Source organism: Camelus bactrianus, chromosome 22, assembly GCF_048773025.1.
Source record: "Camelus bactrianus isolate YW-2024 breed Bactrian camel chromosome 22, ASM4877302v1, whole genome shotgun sequence".
In the NCBI taxonomy this organism is placed as follows: domain Eukaryota; kingdom Metazoa; phylum Chordata; class Mammalia; order Artiodactyla; family Camelidae; genus Camelus; species Camelus bactrianus.
In genome coordinates, this window is record NC_133560.1 from 8,035,942 (window position 1) to 8,062,699 (window position 26,758).

The following is a 26,758-nucleotide window of genomic DNA, read 5'->3' on the forward strand; positions in this document are numbered from 1 at the left end:
CGCTCTTGCCCTCTTCTGCCGCAGCAACCCCCAAACCTGGCTCCTACAAAGGCCCCGTCCCCGCCCACACGGAGGCCCCGCCCCCGCCCATGCGGAAGCCCAGTGTTGCTTCCCAGCAATAGCCCCCAATGTCGCCAAAACAAGACCCCACCCCTTCTATGTCAGGTCCGACCTCCTTTCCGACCCAAGCCTTGCGTCGCCCCTGCAGCCCCAAGGGCTGGAAGGAGCCTGCTCTATTCAATTAACCCCCAAATGTTTAGCGCCCCCTTCTCGGAGTCGATGGGGGCTGGAGATGGTGTCAAGCTCGGGAAGGCCTTGAACGCTGGGGGAGACTGGTCCTCTCGGGTCACCTTGGCCTGCCTTTGCTTCTGGAAGTAGGAACCTGCTGGCAGATTCGTGTGCAAGGAGAACAAACCGGTGGGCTTCGATTCTCTGACCCAACGTGCAGGTGCCAGGTTTTCCAGCTCCCTTTTGGCTGAATTAAGACACTATTATAACCCACAGTCCACAGGGATTGCAAACTGGTGGCCCTTAGGTTGAATTTGGCCTGTAGAGATGTTTAATTTGCTAGTGCAAGGTTTATTTATTTTTCATTCTAGTTGGCCGCAGTCCCTTGCGTTCCTCCCATCCGCTTCACTCATTTTCATGAACTGCCTGGCCTCTAAAGAATCTGAGTTTGCCACTTCCTCGCCAGCTACCAGCACCTGATCCCCATTTTTAGATGCCAAAACCAGGTTCACCATCTGGCTTGTGAAGAGGTTTATTCCTCCTTCCCGGGTGTCAAGCCATGCACCTGGTTTTCTGAGCTTGGTTTTCTACTCAGAGACCAATGTCCTCAGCTGCAGGGGTCACTTTAAATGCATTCCAGGCACAGGCCCAGAAGCACCAGCGGAATATGCCAGCCCTGTGTCAGATGGCAGTCCTGACTGAGTGTGTGTGTGTGACAACACACGGCTCATGTCTCCTCCCTTGTGACAGGGACAGAGCCATTTCCCCAGTGCCCAGTTTGTCCCAGGCATCCAGCATTTGCTTCCATTCATTTCACTGGAGACTGTCCGCAATGATTCCTTGTTAGTAGCTCCAATTTACAGATGAGACAATGGAGGCAAGAGAGGCAAAGTTGCCTGCCCCAGGCCACATTCAACCCCAAGCCTGAAGCCCAGTTTCTTTGGAATTTTCCAAAGGGACTTGCTCTGAGGAAGGACAAACAAAACCCACCGACAATAGGAAAATGTGGGTGCAGCAGAGCAAAGATCACAGGCTCCCGTGCAATTTTGTGGAGACTGCAAGTGAGATCGTGTGAGTGGTAGCAGAGGGGGCATTGAGCTGTGTGTGCACACTTGGGTATGGATACGGGTGTATCTGTGTTCACACATGTATATAGATGCTGCCCACGTATTCTGTGTATTTAGTCACTGGCCAGTGGGTGTTGCTCACATGCTCTGTTCTTGGAAGTAAGGGGCTGCAGGTTGCTGCCCTGACAGAACTCATGTCCATGGATCAACAAATACACGGGTCAAGATAATTTTGAGTTTTATGAAGAACATAAAACAGATTGATGTGATAGACTGTAACAGGGAGGGGGTCGTGACCAACATTCAGTTGGATGGTCAGGTCAGGCCTCTGAGGAGGCGAGGTTGGAGCTGAAACCTGAATGAAGAGGAGGTGGCATGGGAGATCTGGGGAGAGCCCACCTGTGTCTGCATGGACACAGGGTGTGTGGTCAAGGGGGCCAAGCCCGGCCAGGCCTCCAAAATCTGTGGGTCCAGTTCTCCGCCTCACCTGGTCCACACCTTCCTTTCCTCTGCCTGCATCTTTCCTCCATCTGGACATCTGCCTGCAATGCTTCCCTCTTCTGAGCTTCCCGTGGCCCTTCATCCAGAAGTGACTTCTAGTCACCCCCATCCCGCTCAGCTGTGCACACAGAGACCCCCTCCTCACCCATGGCGGTGCTCTGCGGACCTTTGCCCACTGGCTAACCTGAAACTGCCCTCTCCCCTGATGAAGTGAGAGGGGCTGTCCCTGTGCCCCACCATTTGCCCATCTCCCTCCCCATCTCCCCACCCCCACCCCTAGTAATGCGGCTCCACAGCCTTCTCTGGAACTTTATTTTTGTTTTCTCCCTTCCCTATTTATAGCTCTCTCCCCTCCGAACCATCCCTGCATCCATCCTGTTGCCTAGAAACCGGCTCTGGGCTGAGGGTGGGGGAAGGCCAGGCCGAGCCCAGGCAGGGGGAAGGAGGAGCTGTCACCCACTCCCCCTCTCGGCACCACCCCTGGGTTCCCAGAAGCCCACCCGCCCTTTGCCCAGCACCCACAGGTGTATTTTTTTTTAAGATAAAACAAAATGTGAACAACAGACGCCTTTGTGAAGTCCTTCATGGCTTCTAAAGGGCATGAGGCACAGGATTGCACTAGTGCCTCTCCACAGCCTGCCCCATCGGAGGTCTGGACCCATTTCTTCAGGTGAGAAAACTGAGGCTTTGGGAAACAAAGGTCCTGTAAGTCGTCTTCTCAGTAGAAACTCCATGGCTGTGCCCTTGTTAGCCTTAGGCTATTGGCCTGAAACAAGGAAAAGAAGATTTAGAAGCATAAATAATCCCACACTTCATTCTTTACAGAAGGGTAAAGAAAAAATTTTGCAATGAGCCTATCACACTCAAGCCACCAGGCATGCGTCCATCCACACTTCGCGTGACCCCTACCTTGCCACTCCCCTGTGCCCCTTTCGATGCCCCAGCCATGGCCCTGCCACAGTCCTGCAACGTCCCACATTCCCCTACCATGCCCCACCATGCCCCCACCGTGCCCAGCTGCAGCTCGGCTCCAGCCTCAATGCTCACCTTCTACGGATTGGAGCAAGAAGCCTAAGCTTGGTTCATTTCACCAACTGTGTGACCTTGGCTGGTTCACATAACTTCCCTGAGTGTCAGTTTCCTCAGCTCAAAAGTAAGGATGCCCATTTCCACTCCACTGGACTAAGAAGAGAATTAAATGCGATACTGAAGAGAAAGTGCTTTGAAAACTGTAGAATACTGTAACACGTGAGTAATCAATTAGCGTAGTAAATATTGGTATTATCGTTGTTATTAGGGCCAAAAGGTGGGGGCATGGGAGCCAAAGGGCCCTGTGATCAGAGAGGGAACCCCCTGCCCATGTCCAGGCAGAAGGACCCTCTTTGCTGGCAGAATCGGTGGGGGCTGCCTGAGAGCACCTGCAGACCACTGAGGACTGAAGAGGGGCACTGAGGTTCTTTTGTGCCTGAGTCTTCCTTCTCAAGTGCCCCTGCCCTCTGTCCCTATTTTCTCCTTACACCACTCCCTGTCCCCTACCCCAGGGCCCGTCTCTGCCTTCAAAATAGGTTCTCTGGGCAGAATCAAGGAGAGGGCTGCCTATGAGCAGCTGGGCCATGATTCAGCCTGAGTCACCCATCCGAATCCCAGGGCCGCCCCCAGCTGGGCCGGGGCCTGCAGCTGCTGGGGGGAAGGGATGTGGAGAGGGAGGGAGGGGGTCTTTGCGGGCAACAGGCTATGCTCAAAGGTGCCCAGGCCAGGGGCTCTCATGAATGTCAGGGCCGTACTGTGAGGACCTGGGAGCGGTGCCTGTGAGGAAGCCAGGGTGGAGAAGATGACCCCGTGGACATCAATCACCTGCGCTGACTGGGGAGGCAGGGTTTGTGTGTGTGCACGTGTGTGTGCGCACACATGCTTGTGCATGTATGAGTGTTGCATGTGTATCTGCTTAAATGAAAAAGGGCTGATAGTGTGGGCAGGAGTTTGGCTCCCAGCTTTATCACATTCAAACTGTGTGGCCCTGGCAAGTTACTTAACTTCTCAGAACTTCTGTTTCCTCATCTATGAAATGGGAATAATAATAATATCAGTCTCAGATGATTTTCCTTAAGGGTTCAGTATAATGAGATAATGACTGCAAAGCACTTGGGCTGCCAGTAAATGGCCCACCACCACCACCATCATCATCTTGGGTGTACTGGGTTACACACTGCATGCGTGAGGACAGTTACATATCTGAGTGTTTGTATCCAGGGCTGTGTCCTTACAAGCCTCAGAGGGTGGGGGGGTCTGTGTGAGTGTTTCTTAAAGAAGAAGGTGAATGTGTGTTTTGTGTGCATCTCTGAAGCAAAGAGAAATTTCCAGAAAGTTGGGTGTATATGGCATTGCCTGCCATGTCATTCCTCCCCTTTTCCCTCTCTTCCCCATCCTGTCTCTCTCACACACACACATGCACACGTGCACGCGCTCACGCACACACACACACGCATTCCCTAGAGGCTATGATTTGCTGAAATTTGGCCCAGACCAGGACCAGCGTCCAGGCAAGGGGTGAGGAAACTCAGACCTTCTCAAAAGCCTTTAGCCTCAGGTAAAGCTGGAATAGGGGCCAGATCCCAAAAGCGGTGTGCCTGGGTGTGAAAGAGGACTGTTTTGATGGAGTGGACATGAATATGATATAAACATGAGAGAGCATGAAGTGTGTGTGTACACACAAGCGTGTGTGTGTGTGTGTGCCTGTGCACAGGGGTGGCATTGGGGGGGGGGTGGCTGCAGTCTCTGCTCTTGTACAGTCTGCTTGTCTCCATGGTGCCTGTTGCCACACACGCTTGCTTTTCAGAAAGTCACCGGGATTGTTTATTCCACCCCCGGCCTGGGTGCCAGCCAAGGAGCTGCAGGCACTTGTTTATCTTCTGGTGTGTACGAGTGTGTATGGCTTCCCAAAGGCAGAGCAACCCGAGATACAGATGCACACATACTCACATGGGTGAGGGTGACCATGTTGTTTGTCAAAGGATGAGTCTGAACCCCAAGATGAGCCATTATCTGGACCCAGGCAGACTCACTCCACTTAAGCACAAAGATGACCCTCAGCAGCTCCAGGCAGACACACCATCAATTCAGCAACCCCCAAAGCTCCAGGGAAGTGGAAGAGCCAGTTGCCCTGGCTGTGGTCCTGTATTCTGCCTCCACCCCCAGGACTAATCACTGCATAGTGATTGGCCAGGCCAATTTTAGGGATCACTGCCCACCCCTAAAGCTGGCAGTGGAGTCTGTCCCACTCCATCACATGGACTGGAGTGGGGAGGTGGTTCCCCAAGGAAAATGGAAGTGCTGTGGTCAGACAAGGGTGCACAGGGCTGGGCTTGCCGTGCCCTGGCGTCCACCATGAGTGCTACACTATGCTTGGTGCTTGTTGTTCTTTCCTCCCTCCATCCTCCTCAGAGCCCTGAGAGCTCAGAGTTACAAATGATGAAGGTAAGACTCGGAGAGACCTCAGCCAAGAAACACAGCTAGTAACCGGCAGAGTCAGGATCTGTACCCACACTGCCTACCTCCATGCCCCTTTGGAACTCCCACTCTGCCTAGGCAGGTGTTTTGTGTTGTTGTCTGGAAATTTTCATTTTTAAACATATTCTTATCAACAAGTCCCAGTGGAACAAGAGTGGTTGGACAGTGGCAAAGGCACAAATGGAAAGAGGCCCTGACTGTGACTCTGACCACATCCCCTCAGATGACCTTACCATTTCTGTGCCCACCAGCAGGACTCCCAACAGCATCTTTGTCAAACAGCAGTCCCCAAGCTCTGGAATCCGCTTTCTCCATATGCACTGCGGACTAGAAGTGCCAGGGGATTAATACACAGCCCCATGGGCCGGCTCTTCACCAATGTCTTCCCAGTGCTCGGATATAAATACACCAGCTCCCTCGCCCTCAGCTGGGGGAATTCTGAGATGTGCATTTACCCCATTTCCCAAAATTTCCTGCAGGATTAAGCCTCACTCATCCACTGTGGTAGCTGGCTCAATAATTACCTCTTACTGGATGTCTTCCCCTCCTGGGTCACCTTCCCACTCCCCTGCTGGTGTTCCCGCACCTCCCAAATAAACCACATTCCCTCAATCTTCATTTCAGGGTCTGTGAGCTGCCCCAGGATGCTGGATCCCATCCTATCCTTCCACACTGAGCATCTGGGCCCAGCCATTACGATCTCCTTTCTTGGCATCTCCCTTCCCCTCTCTACTGGCCTCCTCCCATCAGAATTTAAATGCCTCCAAGTCTCCTCCTATGCCCCAGTAGAGACTATCAGATCTCCTTTCTCCCTCCAAGCCCAAACTTGTGAAGGGAGTCATCTTCTTGCCCTCTCCACTTCCTTACTCCCATTTACTCATCAATCCCTGACCCCCAAGTGTGGCTTCCACCCCACCACCACCACTCCACTGACTGCATTTTCATCAAATTTCCATTAGCTTTTTTTCAAGGACATCTCTCAGGCTATATCTTGTCTTCCTGATGCAGCTGCTCCTGACCTCCTTCTGGAATGTTCTCTCCTTTTGTCTTTGAGACATCACACTCTTCTGGTTTCTTCTGGGTTTTCAGACCACTTTTTCTCATTCTTCTTTGCAGCCTCCTTTTCTCAGCTGCTCCCTTAATGTTGGTGTTCCTCGGGGTGGGCCTGGGGCCCTTGTCTCACTCTATTTGTTCCATACTCTCCCCTCATGACCTCCATCACCAGCTCCCTGGTCTGTCTACAGCCTTGGCCACTTCAGAGCTCAGATATTGACTTGGAAGTCTCAGTGTCCCACAAGACCCTTCTTTCCCCAGGTCTCATCAGGTATCTCATCATCCATTTGGCTCCCCAAGGCAGAACCTCAGAGAGGAAGCAGAATCCTCTCTCTCCTCAAACTCACATCCACCCCATGACCAAGACCTGCTGACTTTATCCCTAAATAGGTATTGAATCTGTCACCTCCACTCCATCCCAGTTGGTTCAGACATCATTATCTCTCACCTGGACAACAGCTACGGCCTCCCCACTTATGCCCTGGCCGCGCTACTGCCCACACTTGCTCTGCCCCAGGGGGAACTGCAGGTTCTTGCCACTTTTCATGTCTTGTGACATGCCTAAGTCTGCCTAAGACTTGGTATCTTCATCTGGATCGTGAGGTCAGTAACGTTTACTTTGAAAGACTGTTTGGAAAATAAAGTGAAACGATGAGTGTAGAACAGGGTTTGTAAACTGTGAAGCGAAGTGCCCTTGTGAGCAACGAATGAGCAATTTCAGGGCCAGAAACATTAGGAAGACGCCCTTGCATGGGTGTTGTCCGTGGTGCTGAAAATTGGTTTGGCACTCCCGTTTTCTGCTTCCCTGGGATGCTGGTTGAAGAAGGCAATCTGATAGATTTTTTCATTTGCTATCTAGATTTTTTTTTAATTTTTAACAATCACTGTGACTTATGGTTCACCAGATAAGTGAGAGGAAGAGAAAGTAAGGATGAAGTGTGAGGTTTCAGGAGTCAGCTTCATTACTAACTAGTTGTGTGAGCACAGACAAGTCACCTATCAGCAGTATCTCAGTTTTTATCTGAGAAATGGGGATACAATACATTAACATTAACTTACTTATGAGTGATTGGAAATTGAAATTAGACGAAACCTGTAAACATTTTTTTAACTTAGCACAGTGCCCCTAAATAAGCGTTGTATTAACGTTAGTTGTTACCATTTTTAGTAGGTGGTTTCACAGTACAGGCGAGAGAGTTTTATCAGCTCTTGGCAATTACGGAATTATTTTTTCTCCTCTGGGAAGTCAAAGGGGAGGGGACTATTTCTCTGTTCTGAAACGTCCAGGAGGGGTGGGCAGCAAGTCCTCTTGTCCTTGGCAATTTAGTTTCAACTGGAAGCCCCTGAACACCTACTTCAAGGACCTTCGTCCTTCCAAGACTGATTAATGTTAGTCCCATTTTATAGATCGGGAAATTGAGACTCGGAGAGGTGAAATAATTTGCTCGAGGGTACCCAGGAGGAGAACCCGGCTTACACAGACTAGAAGGTGGGCGGGCACCCGGGCTAGGGAGACCAGTAGCGGGGAAATCGAAGGAGCTCCCACCTCCTCCCCCAACCACTCCTGTCCCCTCCACTCGCAGGAGCGTGGGCGGCGGCGAGACAAAGGGGGCGGGGGCGGGGCAGAGGTGCGGGGGAAGGAGGCCGGAAGTGCGGCCAAGGCGGAGGCGGGAAATTCCGCGCAGGGAGAGCTCGGAGATCGCGCCGACCTGGGTCCCTATCCAAGCCCCTAGTATTTTCGAACAAGTGGGTTCCTCTCTGGGCCCCGGTCTCCTCCGAGGTGATACAAGCAGAATGCGTTCGCGGGGCTGGATTGAGTGAAATCTGAGAGACAGCGCGCCCCGCCCTCGATAGGCGCGCAGCAAATGGGGAGCCCCTCCGCCCCTCAGTCTCCTTGTCTGTGAAATGGGAACTGAGTCGAGGATGGTGGGGAACCCAGCAGCCCAGGGACCGCGGTGAGGGGCGGCGGGCGAGGGGCACCCCTCCCTCCTTCGGGCCCCTGCTTCCCAGCCGGCACCGCCCCCTCCCGGGTGCCGGGGCCGCTAGTTAGCCAGTGCGCATGCCCGGGGCGGGGCGCCGGGCGGGAGCGCGGAGCCGGCGCTGGGGACGGCGGCTCGGAGTCCGCGGGTCCGCCCGCCAGCCCGGCCCGAGGCAGCCGAGGCCGCTCGGGCGGCGGTGGCGGGAGCCGGAGCGCAGCTCACCGAGGAGACGAAGCGACGGCACCGCTGGGTAAGAGCCGCGCCCGCACCTGCAGCCCCCACCGGGCGGGCAGTGTCTACCCCCTTTTACCGCTCGCGGCCTCCCCGGAGCAGCTGTCCAGGGTCCTCGAACCGCCTGGGTAGCGGGGCTCCGGCACAGTGCGCGGCGTGAGTCCGCCGTGCGCCCGGGTGAAGGTACGCGAGCGGCCGGAGCGGCGGGTGTCCATTTCCAGGCTCCTCCGGGGCGGGGCGGGGCGGGGGCGGGTCCGCAATCCCGGCTGAGCCCCCGAGGGGCCCTGCGGGCCAGCCCGCCCTGTATGTAGGACCCCGGCCCCGAGCCTTTGTTTGGCACTGCGGTGCGGGAGAGGGCGCTTCCCGCCATCGCGGGGAGGGGGTCCGCCCGCGTTGATTCATTTTCCCCCTGGAGCGAGCTCGGCGCTCGAGTGGCTCTACTGGCACCACTGAGCACACTCGCTGTCGCACGCTCAGTGTGGCACACACTCTGGGGCTCCGTCATACACAGTCACACACTCACTGCTCGAGGCCACGCACGGGTCCACACAAACACTGTGGCCCTTAACATTCCATCAGACTCATACACATGGCCACCTGGGCACCCACCCAGTACACCTTGTGTACACACCCAGGCATAGCCACGCACTCACACCAGCCATCGCCTATCACAGCACACTCAACTCAGCAATACTCGAACACAACACGCCGGCAGGCACCCTGCTCTGGCCTGCATGTGCCTGTTCGCACCTGCACATCAGAGTGTCTCTCATGTACCCCCAGACCCTGCAGTCGCGTGTCACATACTCCCTGTCACACACTCTCTGGCTTTTAGCTTGCTCTCCGCCCCTCAATCCTGCATGTCCACTCTTGCCCTCCATGGATGGATGGATGGTCTCGGGGCCGTTTCTGGAAGGAGGCCTGGCTATCACCCTTTGCTAGACTCCATCTCCCCTCCAGGCCCAGAAGGAAGCTTTGCTGCTCTGAGGATTCTAGGAGACAAGGGGATGAGAGGGTGAGGGGCAGCATAGCAAGACTGTCACACACACACACACACACACTGTCGCACCTGCCGAAGCCCCACAAGCCTTTGTCGATCTTGTCACCATGGGAGGAGGTGTTTGCAGGTGCCTGGCAGCCCTGGCTCCAATTAGGGAAGGAATCCTAGAGGAAAAGGAACGAGCTGGCCAGGTCTCTGGACCTGAGTGAGCTGCAAGCACATACCCAAGCCAGCTCTCCCATGAGTGAGGCTCTGAGGCCATGTGGCCACATATGTGCACACACAGGGTCCAAGTGGCCCCATGAGACAAAATCACACATGCCATTCTGCACACACAAGTTGAACATGTGCACACCAAGTTCTTGAACAGAAGGCAGGAGCCAGGTCCTGGCTCCCCAGGCTGACCTAAGCTGGCACAGGCGTCCACAAGCAGTCTACGTGCTCCTCTGCCTGCCGGGTGAGCCAGCTGACATATCTGGGGTCATTTTACTCTTTTCCCTCAATCAGGCGTCACACGTATGCTGGCTCATCTGCTCATAGGGTGTTCCCGCAGGTGGGTTACACTCTTGCTTCCTCTCCCAGATGCTCCATCGCACTGTTGCCGGTTAGGTCCAGGGGATTGGGAGGACTCTTGGCATGACCCTGAAGAGCAGAAAGGGGTTTTGAGAGCCAAGCATCAGTGTCCAAGATCTCAGCTGATATGAGTGGGAAGAACCCAGGTTTTGGATTCAGACTCAACAGGCTTTTAACCACAACCTCCGTCCCAGCTGTGTGCCCTTGGTCAAGTCTTTTCTCCCTCTGACTTCCGGGTCCTCATCTGTGAAATGGGATGATAATGCCCTCCCTCATGAGATTGTTATGGAGTCTAGATGCTAAAATGAGCCTGAGACTGCTGGGTCCAGGGCTGAGCACACAGCGGAAGAGTGATGGAGCTGGGTTCCAGTGGGAGATGGGAGGCAAGGAAGTGGGGCCCCAGTCCTGGGCTGCCTTTTGGAGAAGTGGCTGGAGGATACCGAGGCTTCCTGGAGAGCCAAGAAAAGCCTAGCAGAACTATGAGCAGCAGAGCCTCTGGAAATGGGATCTCAGCAGATCTTAAACCCAGGGCTCAGCCACCTCTTCTAGATATAACTACATCCTCTCCCCCATTTCACGGGTTAGGAAACTGAGGCCCAGAGTGTGGGAAAACTCACCCAAAGTCATGTGTCAATGACGAAGCTAGAGCTTGACCCCAAATCTTTCTAACCCTCTGGCCAGGCTCTCTGTCCTTACCCTGGACCTGATCCCACATCAGAGAATTGTGAGCTGAAAACTCAGAAGCCAGCCTCTTCCGGGGGGCTTTCAGAAGGAGCATGTGGCCAGCTGGGCCATGCCTGCTTCTCGGAACCCCAATTTCTTCCTCTGGAAAATAAGAACACAACACCTGCCTGGAAAGCGTACGGGATCGGCACATAAGAAGTATAGTAAGGCCTTGATGGGTGCGAGGTCACCGTCCTTGGTATCTAGGTCAAGGGTCAAAACTCAGGTGGCTACAGGCCAGGTAGATACGGTGCATGAGGGGCTGGCTGTAAGAAAAACAATGGTGCAAATCAGTGACCAGTGGCAGTGGGCAGTCAACCTCAGCGTCCCGACACCACAGGGAGGGGTGGAGATGGTGGCTAACTGGAGGGTATACCCCCATCTACGGAGGCAGCCACTGCTTGGCTCCAGCTGACCGCTGCCATGCAGAAAGCACACTCAGATTGCTAAATTTTAGTTTTCCAAGAGAAGCTAGAAATCTGATTTTCACATGAAATCTTCTACTTTTTAAAATGTTGATTACTTAATTCCTTTAAAAATTTTTTTCTAAGCACTCTGAGTTAATCGAGCGCGTCCATGGGCGAGGTTTCGCCAGTTTGTGCCTGTGCTGCTGGCCCTCCCTCCCCAGCCCCCTCCTGGGAGCACAGCTGGGCTCTGACAGGCTGAGTAGATAAAAACAGGCCTTCCATGCACACAGCCCAGCCCTAAAGTAGCAGAGCCGCGCACACCCCTTATCTTCTTTAATTCTCACTTTAGCCCAGAAGGAGCAGAGGGTGGGTCTGTCAGGGTCCCCAGTGAGGAGAAGGGACTTGCCTGAGGTCACAGCTGGTCAGAGGGTGTTGTCCTGACTTCCTGTCCACGCTTCACCTGGGGGAAGGGAGCCTGTTGGAGGGCCTAGTGTGAGAGGACCCCCTGCTGGGCTACCTAAGGGGAAAGGAAGGCTGGTGAGGACTCAGAGCACCCCTCCTCCAGCCCTTGCTGACTCTTTCCAGCTCCAGCCCGAGCTCCCTGTACTCCTATCATTATTATACTGAGGAAAACCAGACCCAAAGAATTCCAGCAGACCTCTCCTGTGTTTCAAGCCTGTCTCCCAGCTGCCTCCTGGACACCCCCTGATAAGTCCCACAGGCCCCCCCAGTTCAGCTTCCCAAAACCCAGTGCCCCACCATCTTCTGCAGAACTTCCCCTCCCCGCCGTGTCCCCATTGTGGTGATAACAGTCATCCCCCACAAGTCCCACAAACCCACAGCTCAGGGGACCCATTGGTGAGCAATATCAATTGAGTCCCCTTCCAGGGACCCAAGGGATAGATGGGGACCCAGAGGTATAATGGGCTACATTTAGAATGGCAGGAGTCTGGTTAGGGGTAGAACAGGAGGCCATGGGAATCCCAAGGAAGCTGATGGGCAAAGAAGGCTTCCTGAAGGAGGAGGCATTTCAATTGAGAACTGAAAGTTTAATAAGAGCCAAGCAGGAAGGTGTGTGGAGGCTAAGATGGGAGCGAATGTGAACTCATGGTTGAACCCAAAGAGGTTTTGTGTGTGTGCGTGTGTGTGTACCTGCTTCGAGGGATGGAGTGCATGATGAACGATAAAGCCCAGCAGGTAAGTAAATACAGGGCTTAAAAGCACATTGTAGAGTTGGACTTGACCCTAAAGGTAACGGAGTCATTACAGATTGCTTTTTGCCCCAGTTTTTAAACAAGTAATATATGTACATAGAACCAAAATTCAAGCATCGCGAAGCGGCGTTCAACAAAATCTCCTCCACCTCCAGATCCCTGGTCTCGCTTCCCAGAGGCAGTCACTGCTGAAAGTTTCATGGGTTTCCTTCCAGAAATTTTCTCTTTAGAAATAAACCCACAGATGTCTGTCTGTCCTTTTCCTTGCCTACACGCATGGGATCCCACTAGCCATGCTGTCCCCTGGCTTTTTTCACTTAATTTATCTTGGGCATCTTTCCTCATCACTCTGCACGTTCTAACAGCTGCGGCAGGGGGAGGAGGGGTCCCATGTGTTTGTTCCACATTTCATGAACCCACTTCCTGGTTTTTCTTCTCATCACCAGCCGCATTCTCACGCACCCTCAGTCTGTCTTCAAGACCATCCCTTGGAGGTGGGCTCGCTGACCCAAGTGCTGTATGCATTGTAAACTTTGATAGGAATTGATAAATGTCCTCCCAAAAGGGCTACAACCAATTTACTCCCCCGACAAGAGCAAGGAGGGTTTTGAGTCAAGGAGTGGCATGGTTGGACTGACATCGTAGAAAGGTCATTCAGTCATTCATTTAACAAATAGGAGGGTATAGCTCAGTGGTAGAGTGCGTGCTTAGCATGCATGAGGTCCTAGGTTCAATCCCCAGTCCCTCCATTAAAAAATATAATAAACAAATATTTATTGGGAGACACTTGCTTACTACGTGCCAGTCATTGTTCTGGACCCTGAGAAAACATCAAGTAAACACAGCAAAGTCCCCACCCTCCTGGAGCTGGTATTCTAATGGGAGAGACAAGTCATGAGCAATAAACAAACATGTAATTCGGTGGATGGGAACAGGTACAATGAAGAAAAACTGAGCAGGGCAAGGGGGATGGAGAGCACCAGCCAGTGCTGGGAAGGAGGCTGTTTTATACAGGATGGGTCAGGGAAAGCTTCCAGGAGCAGACCATGTGGATATTAGGAAGAAAGGCATATCAGGCAGAGGAAACAGCCAGTGCAAAGGCCCCAAGGCAGCAGGCTCCGAGATCGGCAAGGCAGCCTGGGTGGCTGAAGCAGCATAATCGTGGGAGAGTGGTAGGAGGCAAGGCCCAGAGCTCTGATGGGGCCAGAAAAATGCAGGAACGTGTGGGCCATGATAAGGAGCTTCCTCTTACACTGCGTGAGGTAGGGAGACACTGCCCGGTTCTGAGCAAGGGAGGGACATGATCTGCCTTGGGATTTACTAAGATCCCTCTGGCTGCTGTGTTGAGAATAAACTATATGTGGTGAAGGAAAAAGCAGGGATAATCCAGGCAGGAGATGGTGCAGGTTAGTGGCTCAGGGTAGTGGCCAAATTCTGGATGTATTTTGAAGGTTGATCCATTATGTTCTGCTGATGGGGGAGGTGGGATTCAGGGTGTGAGAAAAAAAGGGGGTGCTGGCTGGAGCACCAGCGCTATGGCTTTGGGGAAGATGGAGGGGGAGGTCTAGGGGGAACTGGGAGCTCTGCTGGCTGTGGCTGCTGAGTGTATATATATAATAGAACAGAGTTGCTTACAGATCCAGCGGCCTGCCAGACCTTCTCCTCGGATGGCCCCCAGGCACCATGCACTCAGCTTGTCCAAAATACAGCTCCCCCTTTCCCCAGATCTCCTGCCCAGCAACTCCCAACCCTAGCGAGAATCCTGCAGGCCGACCCCACCATCACCCCGTACAGCCAGCTGGTTCCTATCAGTTTCCCTCGGCCCTCTCAGTCCTGCCAACCCTTCATCCCAGAACCTTCGCTGTACAAGCTCTCATCCTGACTATTGCAGAAAAGGGGCTGGGTGAATGAATGAAGAACTGGATGAAGGAGAGATTGAATGAATGATTGGCCAGCCTCCTCACAGGCCTTAGCTAGCCCCTCTCCTCCACACCATCCCTGAGCGATCTTTGAAAACACACATTTCAGATCATGTCCTTCCCTCAACTGTAAACCATCCCCATCTCCCCAGGGCCTACACAGATGTAAACTGGTGGCCTCCAGACATATTTTGTTTGGCTTACTTTTTTTTTTTTAATCTTGAATTAGTTGGGGGTATTTTACACTAAACTTCTGGATTTCCCACTTCTCACTGGTACTACCAGGATGCATTTCTCTAGAGAAGTACTCAGCTGGTGGGGTGGGGCTCCCCCTTTAGAAAGGGCAGTACTCTCCAGTTTGCTGTGGTTCCCACCACTCCCTAATGTCCTGTACCCTACCTGCTTCCCTCAATTAAATTACCTACCCAGCCCCTATGACATCAGAATTCGTAACCCACAGCCTAGAGGACAAAAGCATAACTCCTAGGTAGCATGTTGCATGGGGTGGGCTGACAAGGGAGGGGTGATGATAGATGAAGTTGAAAAATTAGACTGTGGTCAAGTTGTGAAAGGCCTTGAATGCCATTTTAGGAAGACTGACCTCTATCCAGAGGGCCACTGGGAGGAGTGAAGCAGGGGAGTCATGTGGTTGGGTTCATGTTTTTAGCTCAAACTCTGGACAGGAGGGGATCAGGCAGGGCAGAGAAACTGGTGAGAAGGCTGCTGGGAACAGGGGGAGAGGGAAGAGGCCCAGAGAAAGGTTCCTCCCCACTAGGCGTCCTCTGAGTCTGAGTTTGCTCTCTCTGTGTTTCAGAACCAGACAGCAGCCTGGGGCCCAAGCATGAAGGCAATTGGGCAGTGCTGAAGACCCAGCCTGGCTCCAGCTGCTTCAAAAGGACTCCAGACCCCCAGAATCCCAGCCCACAACCCTCTGCTGCCCACAAGATGGGAGCCTGGGGGCTGCGAGCCCAGCCATGAGGGACTGCTGCCCCTCCCAGCAAAAGGCCAGCCCTGCAACCCCCAGGCACACCCCTGCCCAAAGCCCAGGCATGGACTCCAGACACAGCAACTCCAGTGGGGCTGGGGAAGTGGCCTCCTGCTCTGAGGGCCCTGGCGGGAGCGTGGCCTACCCCTCCCTGACCTGCATCCCTCCCCAGGAGGCAGCCACCAAGGAGACATTAGGGACACGTGGAGCCTTGATCTCAGGGACACCAGAAACCACCTTCTCTGGGAAGCCAGAGCCTGTGTCCTCAGTGAAAACTGACCCTTCATCCTTGGAGAACAGAAATCCTATGTTCTTAGAGAAGATGGACAGCAAGTCTTCAAAGCAGGCAGATTCCATTTCCACAGGAAAGGAAGATGTTGGGTCCTTGAGGAAGGCAGATCCTATGTTTACAGGAAAGACAGAGCCTCCAATCTTGGGGAAAGGGGATCCTGTGGCTTCTGGAAGGATGGATCCTTTGACCCCAAGAAAGGAAGATCCTGGATCCTTGGAAAAGTCAGATCCTGAGAGCTCTAGCAAGATGGAGACAATGTCCCCATGGAAGGAGGATCCTGTATCCTCGGGCAAAGTGGATCCTGCATTCCCAGGAAAGGAGGAGGCCAGGCATTTGGGGAAAGAGCTTACAGTATCCTCAGAAGAGGTGGTGGGTCCTCCATCTGTGGGAAAGACAGATCTTGTATCCTTGGGAAAGAGAGATCCTGAGCTCTCGGGAGAGGTGGATCCCGTGTCCTTGGAAAACATGGATTCTGCATCTGTAGGAAAAACAGATCTCGGGTCCCTGGGAATGCTGACTCCAGGGTCATCAGGCAAAATTAAGACTGTATCCCCTGGAACGGTGGCTCTGGGGTCGTCAGGAAGAGCAGATCCTACTTGCTTTGAGGCAACAGATCCTGCATTCACAGGAAATGCAGAAATTGTGTCCTCGGCAAAAGAGGACCCTCAGTTCCTGGGAAAGGTGGATCCTGCCGCCTCAGGAAAGCAAGATCTAGTGTCTATGAAAATGACAAAAACTATGTCTGCTGGACAGGTGGATCCCGTGTTTTCGGGAAAGATGGATCCCACATCTTTGGAAAATATGGATACTATGTCTTCAGGCAAGGTGGGTCCAGTTTCTTTGGGAAAGGTGGATCCTGTGTCCTCAGGAAAGCCAGACCCCTTGTCTCCTGGGAAGACAGAACTGATGTTGGTGGGAAAAACAGAAACCGCATCCTCGGGAAAGGAGAACCCAGTGTCCTCCAGGAAGGTGGATCCCATTTCCGTGGGAGATACAAAAACATCATCTGGAAAAGTGAACCCTGAATCTTCAGGAAAGACAGCCCCTGTGTCCTCAGGTCCAGTGGGTCCTCCATCCTCTGTGAAAGCCGAGGCAGTGACTGGGGAAAAAGCAGATCCACTATCTTTGGAAAAGTCAGATCCTGTGGTCTCAGTAAAGGTGGGCTCCACAGCCTCAGAGAAGGCTGATACCCCAGCCTTGGGCAAAGTGGACCCTGTGAGCAAGGAAAAGGCAGAAATTGTTTCCGCTGGAGACATGGACTCCACATCTGCAGGAAAGGTGGCCCCCGCGGCCCTAGGAAAAGCAGTCCCAGCATCCATGGGAGAAGCAGAAGCTGTCCCAGAGGGAAAGGTGGATCCCCTGCCTCCGGAGAAAGGCAATCCTGTGAACTCTACGAAGGTGGATCCCAGGGCCTTGGGGAAAGCAGAACTGAAGTCTGAGGGCAAAGCAGAAACAAAGCCCCCTGCGCAGGAGGGTACTGTGTCCACGTCCCCAGGAAAAGCAGAGGCTAAATCTTTGCAGAACGAGAAGCCACTGACCTTGGAGAAGGGGGGTCCCGTATCGTCAGGAAAAGCAAGCCCTACTGCCTCTGAGAAGGTGGAGCCTGTAGCCCTAGGGAAGACCGACTCTGCACCTCCGATTAAAGCAGAGCCCCCATCCTCGGGGAAAGGGACCCACCTCACTCTGGGGAAAGCGGAGGCCTCCTCCTCCAGGCAGGCAGATGGCAAACTCTGCGGCTCAGTTCCATCTCCCGCGGATGGCGGGGGCCACGTGGAGCCAGCGCCACTGCCCAGCTCCGAGGCCTCCAGTCTCGGCCAGAAGGACCCGACGGTGGTTAAGCCCGAGAGAAGCCCGGGTCTGGAGGCTGCAGCGCCCCCGCCGGGACCGCGAACTCGCGACAACTTCACTAAGGCGCCGTCGTGGGAGGCGAGCGCCCCGCCGCCGCCGCCGCCGCCGCCGCCGCGCGAGGACGCGGGCACGCAGGCGGGCGCGCAGGCCTGCGTCTCGGTGGCCGTGAGCCCCATGTCTCCGCAGGACGGCGCGGGCGGCCCGGCCTTCAGCTTCCAGGGGGCGCCGCGCGCGCCCAGCCCCGCGCCCGTGCCGCCCTCGCGCCGGGACGCCGGCCTGCAGGTGTCGCTGGGCGCCGCCGAGACGCGCTCCGTGGCCACCGGGCCCATGACGCCGCAAGCCGCCGCGCCGCCCGCTTTCCCCGAAGTGCGGGTTCGGCCCGGCTCCGCGCTGGCGGCCGCCGTGGCGCCCCCGGAAGCGTCCGAGCCCGTGCGCGACGTGAGCTGGGACGAAAAGGGCATGACGTGGGAGGTGTACGGCGCCTCCATGGAGGTGGAGGTGCTGGGCATGGCCATCCAGAAGCATCTGGAACGACAGATCGAGGAGCACGGCCGCCAAGGGGCGCCAGCACCACCGCCTGCCGCCCGCCCGGGCTCGGGCCCGGGCCGAGCGGGCTCCGTGCGCGCCGCGCCCCCCGAGGGCGGCGCCAAGCGCCCGCCGGGCCTCTTCCGCGCGCTGCTGCAGAGTGTGCGCCGGCCGCGGTGCTGCTCGCGGGCCGGACCCACGGCCGAGTGATCTGCCCCCCTTTTGTACGCCCGGGTTTCCAACCTTCTCAGGCTCCCTTCTTGACCCCAGGCCCCTGGAAGGGATCCCCTCGACGCACGACAGGCCTCCGAGGGGCGGGCAGCCTCTAGGGTCTTCTCATCCCCTTTCCAGCCCCGCTCCCCTCCTAAACACGCAAATGAACCCCCTCTACCTAGCTCCCTCGTGGTCATGAACCCACGAACCCAGCCTTGACACCGCACTGTCCCTTCATAGCCGTCAGCCCCACCCCCTCCCGGTCACACTGGGCAACCTCCGGGACCCGCTCAGCTCCAGCGCCACCAGCCCAGAGAGCTGAGGCAGGCTCCTGAGATGTTCAGACTGGTGCGCTGCGTCTCCAGCGGCGGCCAGGTCCCCAGAACGGGAGAGACCGTGTACAAAAGCCCCAAGTATGCGAGGATTGGAGCGTGAGACCCCCGGTGTGCAAGGCCCGGGGTGTGTGCGAGTGTGTGTCCACGCGGCGGGCTGGCCCCATGGCCTGGGCATCTCTTGCATGCTGGTAGCTGTCCCCAGTTCCTGTCTCCCCCTCACCTGTCCCAACCCCCAGCCCTATCTCCACCCTCACTGGACACTGGTTCACAATTCCCAGACAGGCCAAAGGTGGCTGCAGGAGTGCCCTGGGGGCTCAGCTGAAAGGCGAGTCACAGAAAGGTGAGAGGGCTTTAGACGGGTCTAGGCATCACAGTCAAAGGCTCACAGACAGCCTGGGTGACAGCTGGTCTTGGGTACTGGGGGCAGGACGGAGAGCTCATGTCCCCAAAAGACACACTCTCCAGCCCCTCATCCCCCAGTGCTGTGAGCCCCACAAGTCTCTTGTGACCACTCAGTAACCCTGTCCCCACCCCTCCAGCCGCAATTTTTGGCTACAAACTGTCACAATATACATTGGTAATAAAATACTCCCCCAACTCTTGTCAGCTGTGATTGGCTAGAAGCAGACAGAGGTAGAGCAACATGACATATTACTACATTAAGGGAGGGGTGACAAGGCCTCTTCCGAGGTAGACCAGAAGAGTCGGGGGGGGGGGGGCTGCTCTCTGGCCAGGGCCCTGTGGCAGGGCCCCATCACAGGTCTGTGGTATTCAGGCCAGGGTTGGTGAAGCCCAGCTCCTCCTGCTGGCCACGGGTGTCAGCTTCCCGTCCTGACAGCACTCTGCTCAGGGGCTCTAGATCTGGCCATGTTGGACTGTGTGGGGTCTCCTTCTGTGGGGAGAGAGGGGAGGTGTGAGGCCCGGGCCAAGATGGGGTGACCTCCGCAGTCCTGAGGAGAGTGATTACGCCTTCAAGCCCACCACCAGATGGCTCATTGGCTGGGACCTCAGTTTCCTGGCTCTGTCCCACGGGTGGCCATGGCTGCTGGTGGTGCACATGGGCTCAGGAGAAGGGGTGGGCCTGAGGGGTCTACCCTGGCCTTCGCCCCACCCACGCACATGGTGGCATTTTGGTGTTCTGCCCAGTCCTGAATAATGCCAGGCCCTGTGTCCTGTGCCAAGGAGCCAGTCCAGGACAGTTCCTACTACCTGCGCCACATGGCAAGCACCATGCTGGACACCGTCCACCCGTTCCCTGAAGTACCCACAGGACCCCCTAAGAGAGGGATCGTGTCCCCACTTTACAGATGTGGGAACTGAGGTTCAGAGGCCAGGAAGGGGCAGAACAGGGTTCGGACCATTGGTCTTGAAGGCTCTAAAGCCTGTCCATGGCTCACTGCTACCCCTGGTTGAATTTAGCGTGTCCTGCTACCCCAGAGGGACATGTCACATCCAGGGTCCCACCTTCAGGTCATCATGGTGCCCACTCACTCGTCACCTGCCTTTCCTCTTCCCCTCCCCATGTGACGTGTCACACACTCACACACACCTCCTTGCAAGAATCCCTCCTGTGGACCAGCCAGGCCCCCAGGCTCAGCCACTCCACCACAGAGTCACCCAGGAACGCAGAGCCCATGTCCCCTCCACCCTCCCTGGGGCACTCCAGGGGCTTTTTCCGGACTGGGGCTGTTCCGGTCCCTGGTAAACAGTGGAACATCTGAGGGGCCCCAGGAGGACCCAAACATTCTGTCCGTGCTCCCCAGAGCCGCCGCCAGAGGCCCCTCTCAGTGGGAGCTGTTAGCACAGTAAGACCCAGGAAATTCAGCCTGGCCTGGGGGAGAGGAGACCTGGGTTCTGGTCGGCCCCGGCCTTGCCAGCTTTCTGACCTTGGGCAGTTCAGCACCCCTCCCCCGGCCCTGGTTGCTTGAAAAGTTTGGATTGGATCAGCTCTTTGTTCTCTCAGACCTTCCACACAAACATTCCGGACGTGTTAGGTGAGTCAGGGCACCGAGGGATTGATGGAAAAAGGCCCCACCTGTGTTCCCCACCCAGCGACTCCTTAAGGCCCACCTGCTGCTGCAGGAGCCTCGGGCAGCTTCTCTGAGACATTACAACCCCCTGCCGTGGCAGGACAGTCTTGACTCTTTTCCTGGCTCTCAGCAGCCTGACCCCCCCCCCCTCTCCAGACTCTTCTCTGGAGCTCTCTGACCCTCCCCCGCCCACAGATCCAGTCCTACCACTGAGGTTCTCAACTCCAGTCCCCTCTGGGGGACAGATTTGGCCTCTGCCAGGGGCCACCTGCCTGGCTACAAGTTCCAGCCCACAAGACTGTTCCCTTCTGCCTCAGTTCCCCCAGACATGTTCATTGGAGTTTTTGCCCCAAACTACCTTCAACCAGAGATGAGCTGTCCACCCAGAGGGCTCCAGCACCACCTGGCAGCCTGGCTCACCATCCATGACCCCCATCCTTGGGGACCCGTTTGGAGGCCTCCATGTTATAGCCAGGTCCCTGGGTAGCATTCTGATATTTTTACACTTACTTGAGGCTTTTGTGGGCCAAATATTTCCATGTAACGGGTCCTCAAGGGAAAAGAAGTCCTGAAGCATGAGGGAAGGCTGGGGACCTCCCGGAGGCAGGGCCTGGCTAGAGGGCAGGACCCAAAGTGGGATGGGATACCCACCCCTACACACACACACACACACACACACACACACACACACACACACACACACACACACACACACACGGAACTGTTAAAGCTCAGTGAGCCTTAGAGCTTCTATCCAACGGTGGTTTTCAAACTGGGAAGGAGAGGGTAATTCCTTCTGGTTCTGGTGCCCCACCCCGCACCCGGCTCTCTAATCTACTCTCCTGAGTTGGTGGTTGTCATTAGAACCCTGGCAGCTTTAGCAACACACTCATGCCCCAGCCCACCCCGGCTGTCTCATCAGAGTCTCTGGGCTGTGACCTGGCATCCTCATGTCTAAAGAGGATGTGATTCCATGTGATTCCAGTCAGCAGCCCAGGCTATGCAAGCGCTTGATCTCATCGAACCAACCAACCTATTGAACAAATGACGGTCCTTCTGCTCATTTGAGCCTAACTTCGCTCTTTGGCTAGATCCCGTTCACCTCCGGATCTCTTCCTCACACACACCCCCACCCCCAGCTTTTATATAAAGGCTATAAAGGGAGGGAACCAGATTCCCGAGCCCTTGCTTTGTGCCAGATGGTTTTTATACCTGCTCTTATTTTATCCTCACAACAGCCCTGTATGCCTGGTGTTCTGATCCCCATTTACAAATGAGAGAACTGAGAACCAGAGGGAGGAAGTCACCCAACCAGGCTCTTAGTGAATGAGTAGAGGAGCAAGGTTCGGGTCCCCTTCCAAAGCCATGGGGCTTCCCAGAGACACACCCATGTCAGCAGCAGGTCCCCCGAGCTCTTTCCTGAGCCCCACCCCTTCAGAGAAGGACCCTCAGAAGCTCCAGGCACCAATCCATCCCCCATCTTGCCTTGATTTCCTGACTGTTATTTTCCAGATCCACAGAGTTGTTATCCAGAGAGTTGAGGCTGTAGGGGAGATAATGGAGCTCAGACAGTTGGTGGGCCCAGTCTTCCCCATCTCTGGCCAACAACCACCACTGCCTCTACCACCACCGCCATCATCACCACCACCATCACTACCTCCACTGCCACCATCACCGTTACTACCACCATGACTACCAACCACCAACCAGCCTGGCTGCAGGGGGCGCTGCTTACCTGATGTGGTCCAAATCACTGGAGGAAGACTGAGACTCAAAGCCCAGGTCCTTGGTGGAGAGGTTCAGCATGGGATTGGCCCTGGAGAGATGGCCCTGTCAAGTGTCCGTGGGCCTCAGCCACCCCATGGGGCCTCTTACCCACCCTTTGAGCCCTGCTTACCGCTCAGTGTTGTACACATTAGTCCCAGGGATGGCGGAGGCTACGGGCATCACCCCTGCTGCTGTCTTCCGGGCCTCCTTGGCAGCCTTCATAGCCCGAAGCTTCCGGTGGTAGCTGTGGGGAATCCGGAGGGGGGAGGCACTACTTTCCCTGCACACCTACTGTGTGCTCAGTGCAGGCCCAAAGGGTGTGACTTCCCAACAACCTTGGCAGATGAGACTGTTAGCTCCATCATATGGAAGGTACAAGGAGGAACCAGAGAAGGGAAATGATTTGCTGAAGGCCACACAGCTGGCCAGTGGCAAAACCTAGAATCAAACCCAGTTGTGGCTACTGACTCCACATGTATTGGAAAGGGGAAAAGATGCAGCATTTATTAAATGCAGAGTATATACCAGACACCCTGCTCGGTATGAGATGCACTCAAGATTGCTTCCTTGAGTGCTTTGAGGAATCTAGCATCATGCCCATTCTGCAAATGAGGAAACTGAGGCTTGGAGAGGGGAGGTGACCTGCCCCAGCTGTCACAACTGGTCACTGGGGATTGAATACAGATAAACCTGACACCTTAACCCCAGCTCTTTCTACCCCCCAGATATCTTGGGTAGTGGGAGATGTGAGGTTGGAGACATGGTGGGTGAAGGGAGCAGTACCTCTTCCGGGCACAGATGAGGGCTGTGGTCATGATCACGATGACCAGCAGCAAAGCCACTCCCAATCCTATGACGACATTACGGAGCACGTCAGGCAGCTCTGTCTCCTGGCTCTCCTGGGAGCCCTGGAGAAGAAGGAGTGTGATGAGGGGAGGCTGTGGGGTCAATATCCCCCTCACCGCACCCCCATTACCTCCACGCCGCTGACACTTACCAGCACCACCAGCCCCAGCTGCAGCAGCTGCGTCAGGGAGTCCTGGTCATTCCGGATCATCCTGAACACAGAGCCCCGCTCAGGCCCAAGGGACACTGGCATCCCCCAGGTTTCCTGCTGCTCACCCTCCTGCCCTCCCCAAGCGCAGCCCCACTCACACACTCAGCTGGTCAAGAGTCAAGGCCGACCCGTTTGAGAAGACAAAGTAGGCATCAAGGTAGGAACGACTTCGGGCCCTGGAATGGGGCGGAGGTGGAGTCAGCCACCCAGAACCACCCAGCATCCCCTTTCCCTCGCCCCAACCACCCATCCTGCGGGTGCTCACCGAGCTGCGGAGTCTATGTCCTGAATGTTCACAATGTAGACAGTAGTCCTGGTTGCCTGAGCAAGAGCACTGCAGAGGGGGCAGGTGTCACGGAGGGCTGAGGTAGGGGCCTTAGCCCAGGCCTGTGGCCAGGGCTCTGCCAGTGGAATTAGGAATCGTGAGAGGCACACATCCTCTGGATAGTCCCACTGTCTAAGCCTGTGGCACCTCTGTGCAAATTAGACAAGGAAGCCCCTTCCTCTGGAACTGGGTTTACAGTTTAGCAAGCAGAGTGCCCTTGTGCAGTGCACAGCCTTTGCAACGATACATGGCAGCTCTATTTAGGCCTATCTCTGCCCAGCCAACCATCAGCTTTCTGGGGACATGCAGAAAGGAAATGTAGGTACAGGGTTAAAGGGACAGGTCAAGTGTGGATCAGGGACAGGGTTGAGAGACATTCCATCCAGGTTTCTATCAGGGACCATGTTCTCAGGCCCCTCCCTGGCTCCCCAGACCTACGCTTTAATCTCCTCCACGTTGGCGCCCACCTCCTCCCTGCTCATGGAGAACTGCAACCTCACACGGTAACTCTGGTCCACAGTGAAGAGCTGTGGGAGGAGGGCATGGGGAAAGGTGAGGGACAAGGGACCCAGGGGCTTGAAGAGAGCACTGGGAGCTAGAGACAGAACCGGACACTCACATTCAGGGTGATTTTGGCTTCCTTGGCAGGACCCATGGAAGGTCTGTCCTGGGCCTTGACTGTCACTTGATAAGTGCCTTGGAGAGTGGAATCAAGGTTGGTCACCAACCTATGGAAAGTAGGAGGGCATAGCTCAGTCTTGAAACCCAAGCTGGAGTCCTCTTGGAACCCGCTTGTACACCTCCCAGGATGGGGGAACTCACTGACTTGAGGCCCCGCTTGGCTCCCCACCCCCACATCCAGGGGCTACCCGCAGTTACTCAATGTTGCCAATGAACTCGTTGGCCTCCGAGGACGTGAGGATCCGGAAGAAGCCTTGGAAAGGGATCACAGCCCCATCATTAGCGATGAAATCCGCTTGGAGGATGGAAAACAGGATGGCCGCATTGCTCCCTGAGTCACTGTCTCTGGCCTGGGAGCAAGAGTGGACAACATCTGGGGGGCCAGGCCAGGCAACCCTCCAGCCCCAGCAGGAAACTGAGGCTAGGATGGCCTGGGAAGCTGGTCCCCATAAACTCTATCAACCTACCCCAGGCCACTGACCAAATGCTTTAAACAAACAGGGTTTGGATAAGTCTCTGCCTCTGGCACCCCAACACAAGTCACTGCCCAAAGTCCCTCCTGCATGGAAATCCTGCCCTGATCCATCCCCACCCCACTGCCACATACACACACACACACAAGCACAGGGACACTCAAGTTTCCTGAGCACCTAGTGTGTACAGTCACCTTCCCTTAGATCCCTTGTTTCAGCACTTGCTAACCTGAGTACAAATTCCCCTAGTGGATCCTGGAATGACTGAGCCAGAGGGCGCAAGCATTTCCATTCATTCTAGTGCCTTTTAGAGAAGAGTGTAGCCAGCACACAGAGCTGGGAGTCCACTGACGTCACTGCTCAGGAGGCCAAAGCTGGTGGTTACGTTTCAAAAAGGAGTCGATTTAAAGACAAGTGTTCAAAGCCATGGCCAGACCTGAGACATTGGAATGCAGTTGGCTGGAGGTTGGAAAACTGACTGCTTAAGGCTTGAAAGAAACTTGAGAGGAAGAATTACTAACCTCTTTTTATGGGAGGAAACTGGGGCTCTGAGAGAGACCCCGTCCTGCCCAAGGGCACACTCTGGCTCTAAGTGGGGAGGGCCAGGCCCATCCATCTCCTGTTCCCCGGGTGCCCTTTTCATGGCACGAGTGGCACCCACATATAACTCCCCTCTTAACCCTAAGAGGTGACTGAGCTTCCTGTCCAGGAGGAAAAGTGAGTTCCAGAAAGGTGTGGCTCCCCAGCTCAGTAAGAGACCCAGCCAGGCCTCACCCCCCAACCCCCTGCATGGCCCCCACCCTCTCAGAAACATGCCCACCTCCAACGTTATTGAAATTAAAATATTTTTATAGTTTTGCTCTGGAAATTGTAATATGAGGAACTCGTTTAATTTGCGGTTACTTTGATTTCTCTGTAATACTCCAGAATTCTGGTGTAGTGAGGACACCACTGCAAGTGGTTTTCATGGTCATGAAATGTTTATGACCACTACATCTGACAATTAATGGAGTTTAATCACATCAATCAGGCAGGTGTTCGTTTCCATTCTGGGTTTTTTTTTCATATGTTGGAGCCAATAAATTTCCTTTCTAGTGTTAAAGCATTTGCGGGGGTGGCTGAAAGGCCTGAAGGCCTTGGCCCTGGGTCTCCTGGGGTAATGTGACTGACAAAGGCTGTAGCCAAGTTCTTACCCGGACAGAAGCCACCTGCTGGTTGGGCATCACAAGTTCTGGGATGATCACTGCAAGTGTGGATAGGAAGAGGTCAGTGGGGTCAAGGCCAGGGCGCACTTGGCCAAGTGCTGAACACAAACCCAGTGCAGGGCTTATCCCTCCAAACCTGCCCCCGACCTCTCTATCAACAGAGCCCCCCCCCCCCCATTACAACTATCCATGAGCCATTAGTTAGCAGGTCATCCACCTCCCATTGTGCAGATGGGGAAACTGAGGCCCAGAGTCAGATGTGAGTTGGGACGGAGCTGGGATGAAGACTCAGGTATCCTCTCCTGTTGAAATCCTGAGGTTTCCTCCCTTTCTAAGGGCACACCTGGGGCCTGAGGAGCACCTATGGGAGTTGCCCAAAGGTGGTCCTGACAGAGTACAGTGTGGATGGGGGGAGAGAGGCTGGTTGCTTACCAAAAGTCTTATCCTCAGGCAGAAAGTAGGGTGCATTGTCATTCACATCCTCAATGGTGATGGGGAGGCTTCCTAGGGGGACAAGGTTGGCTGGCCTTGGTCTCTAAGCAAACACCTGACCCAGAAAGCCTGGTCCTCAGCCTTGCTCTCAGCAGCCTCCCTCCCATGCATCACCCATGCTTAGTCCC

General features: G+C 55.1%; 2 protein-coding genes across 4 annotated transcripts in view; one reads left to right on the plus strand and one right to left on the minus strand.

Moving 5' to 3' along the window:
- Positions 1 to 12,433: 12,433 nt before the first annotated feature.
- On the plus strand, positions 12,434 to 19,105 carry GPRIN1 (G protein regulated inducer of neurite outgrowth 1). The gene is made up of 3 exons (XM_074351434.1): positions 12,434 to 12,466; positions 14,222 to 14,346; positions 15,250 to 19,105. The coding sequence occupies exons 1-3, from the start codon at positions 12,434 to 12,436 to the stop codon at positions 18,260 to 18,262; spliced, it is 3,171 nt and encodes a 1,056-aa protein (XP_074207535.1). The 3' UTR covers positions 18,263 to 19,105.
- Positions 19,106 to 19,234: 129 nt separating this feature from the next.
- Positions 19,235 to 26,758, minus strand: part of CDHR2 (cadherin related family member 2) — a 29,561-nt gene continuing 22,037 nt past the window's right edge. For 2 of the 3 annotated variants that reach the window (XM_010946209.3, XM_074350244.1), the window contains 13 exons: positions 26,571 to 26,642; positions 26,127 to 26,176; positions 24,659 to 24,810; positions 24,399 to 24,507; positions 24,218 to 24,306; positions 23,720 to 23,788; positions 23,553 to 23,630; positions 23,395 to 23,455; positions 23,181 to 23,305; positions 22,528 to 22,641; positions 22,366 to 22,446; positions 22,116 to 22,173; positions 19,235 to 19,492 (listed from right to left, as the gene is read on the minus strand). In XM_010946209.3, coding sequence (XP_010944511.2) covers positions 19,355 to 19,492; positions 22,116 to 22,173; positions 22,366 to 22,446; positions 22,528 to 22,641; positions 23,181 to 23,305; positions 23,395 to 23,455; positions 23,553 to 23,630; positions 23,720 to 23,788; positions 24,218 to 24,306; positions 24,399 to 24,507; positions 24,659 to 24,810; positions 26,127 to 26,176; positions 26,571 to 26,642 — 1,196 coding nt within the window. In that variant the 3' untranslated portion in view covers positions 19,235 to 19,354. Of the gene's footprint in view, positions 19,493 to 21,157; positions 21,245 to 22,115; positions 22,174 to 22,365; positions 22,447 to 22,527; positions 22,642 to 23,180; positions 23,306 to 23,394; positions 23,456 to 23,552; positions 23,631 to 23,719; positions 23,789 to 24,217; positions 24,307 to 24,398; positions 24,508 to 24,658; positions 24,811 to 26,126; positions 26,177 to 26,570; positions 26,643 to 26,758 lie in introns of those variants that run through there. The other variant, XM_074350245.1, reaches the window with a different exon arrangement.

Coding starts and splice junctions, on each gene's coding strand:
- GPRIN1 (XM_074351434.1), top strand. CDS start 12,434: ATGGAGTGCATGATGAACGATAAAGCCCAGCAG. Junction 12,467..14,221: donor TGAACGATAAAGCCCAGCAG/GTAAGTAAATAC, acceptor TCTCCTGCCCAG/CAACTCCCAACCCTAGCGAG. Junction 14,347..15,249: donor TTCATCCCAGAACCTTCGCT/GTACAAGCTCTC, acceptor CCAAGCATGAAG/GCAATTGGGCAGTGCTGAAG.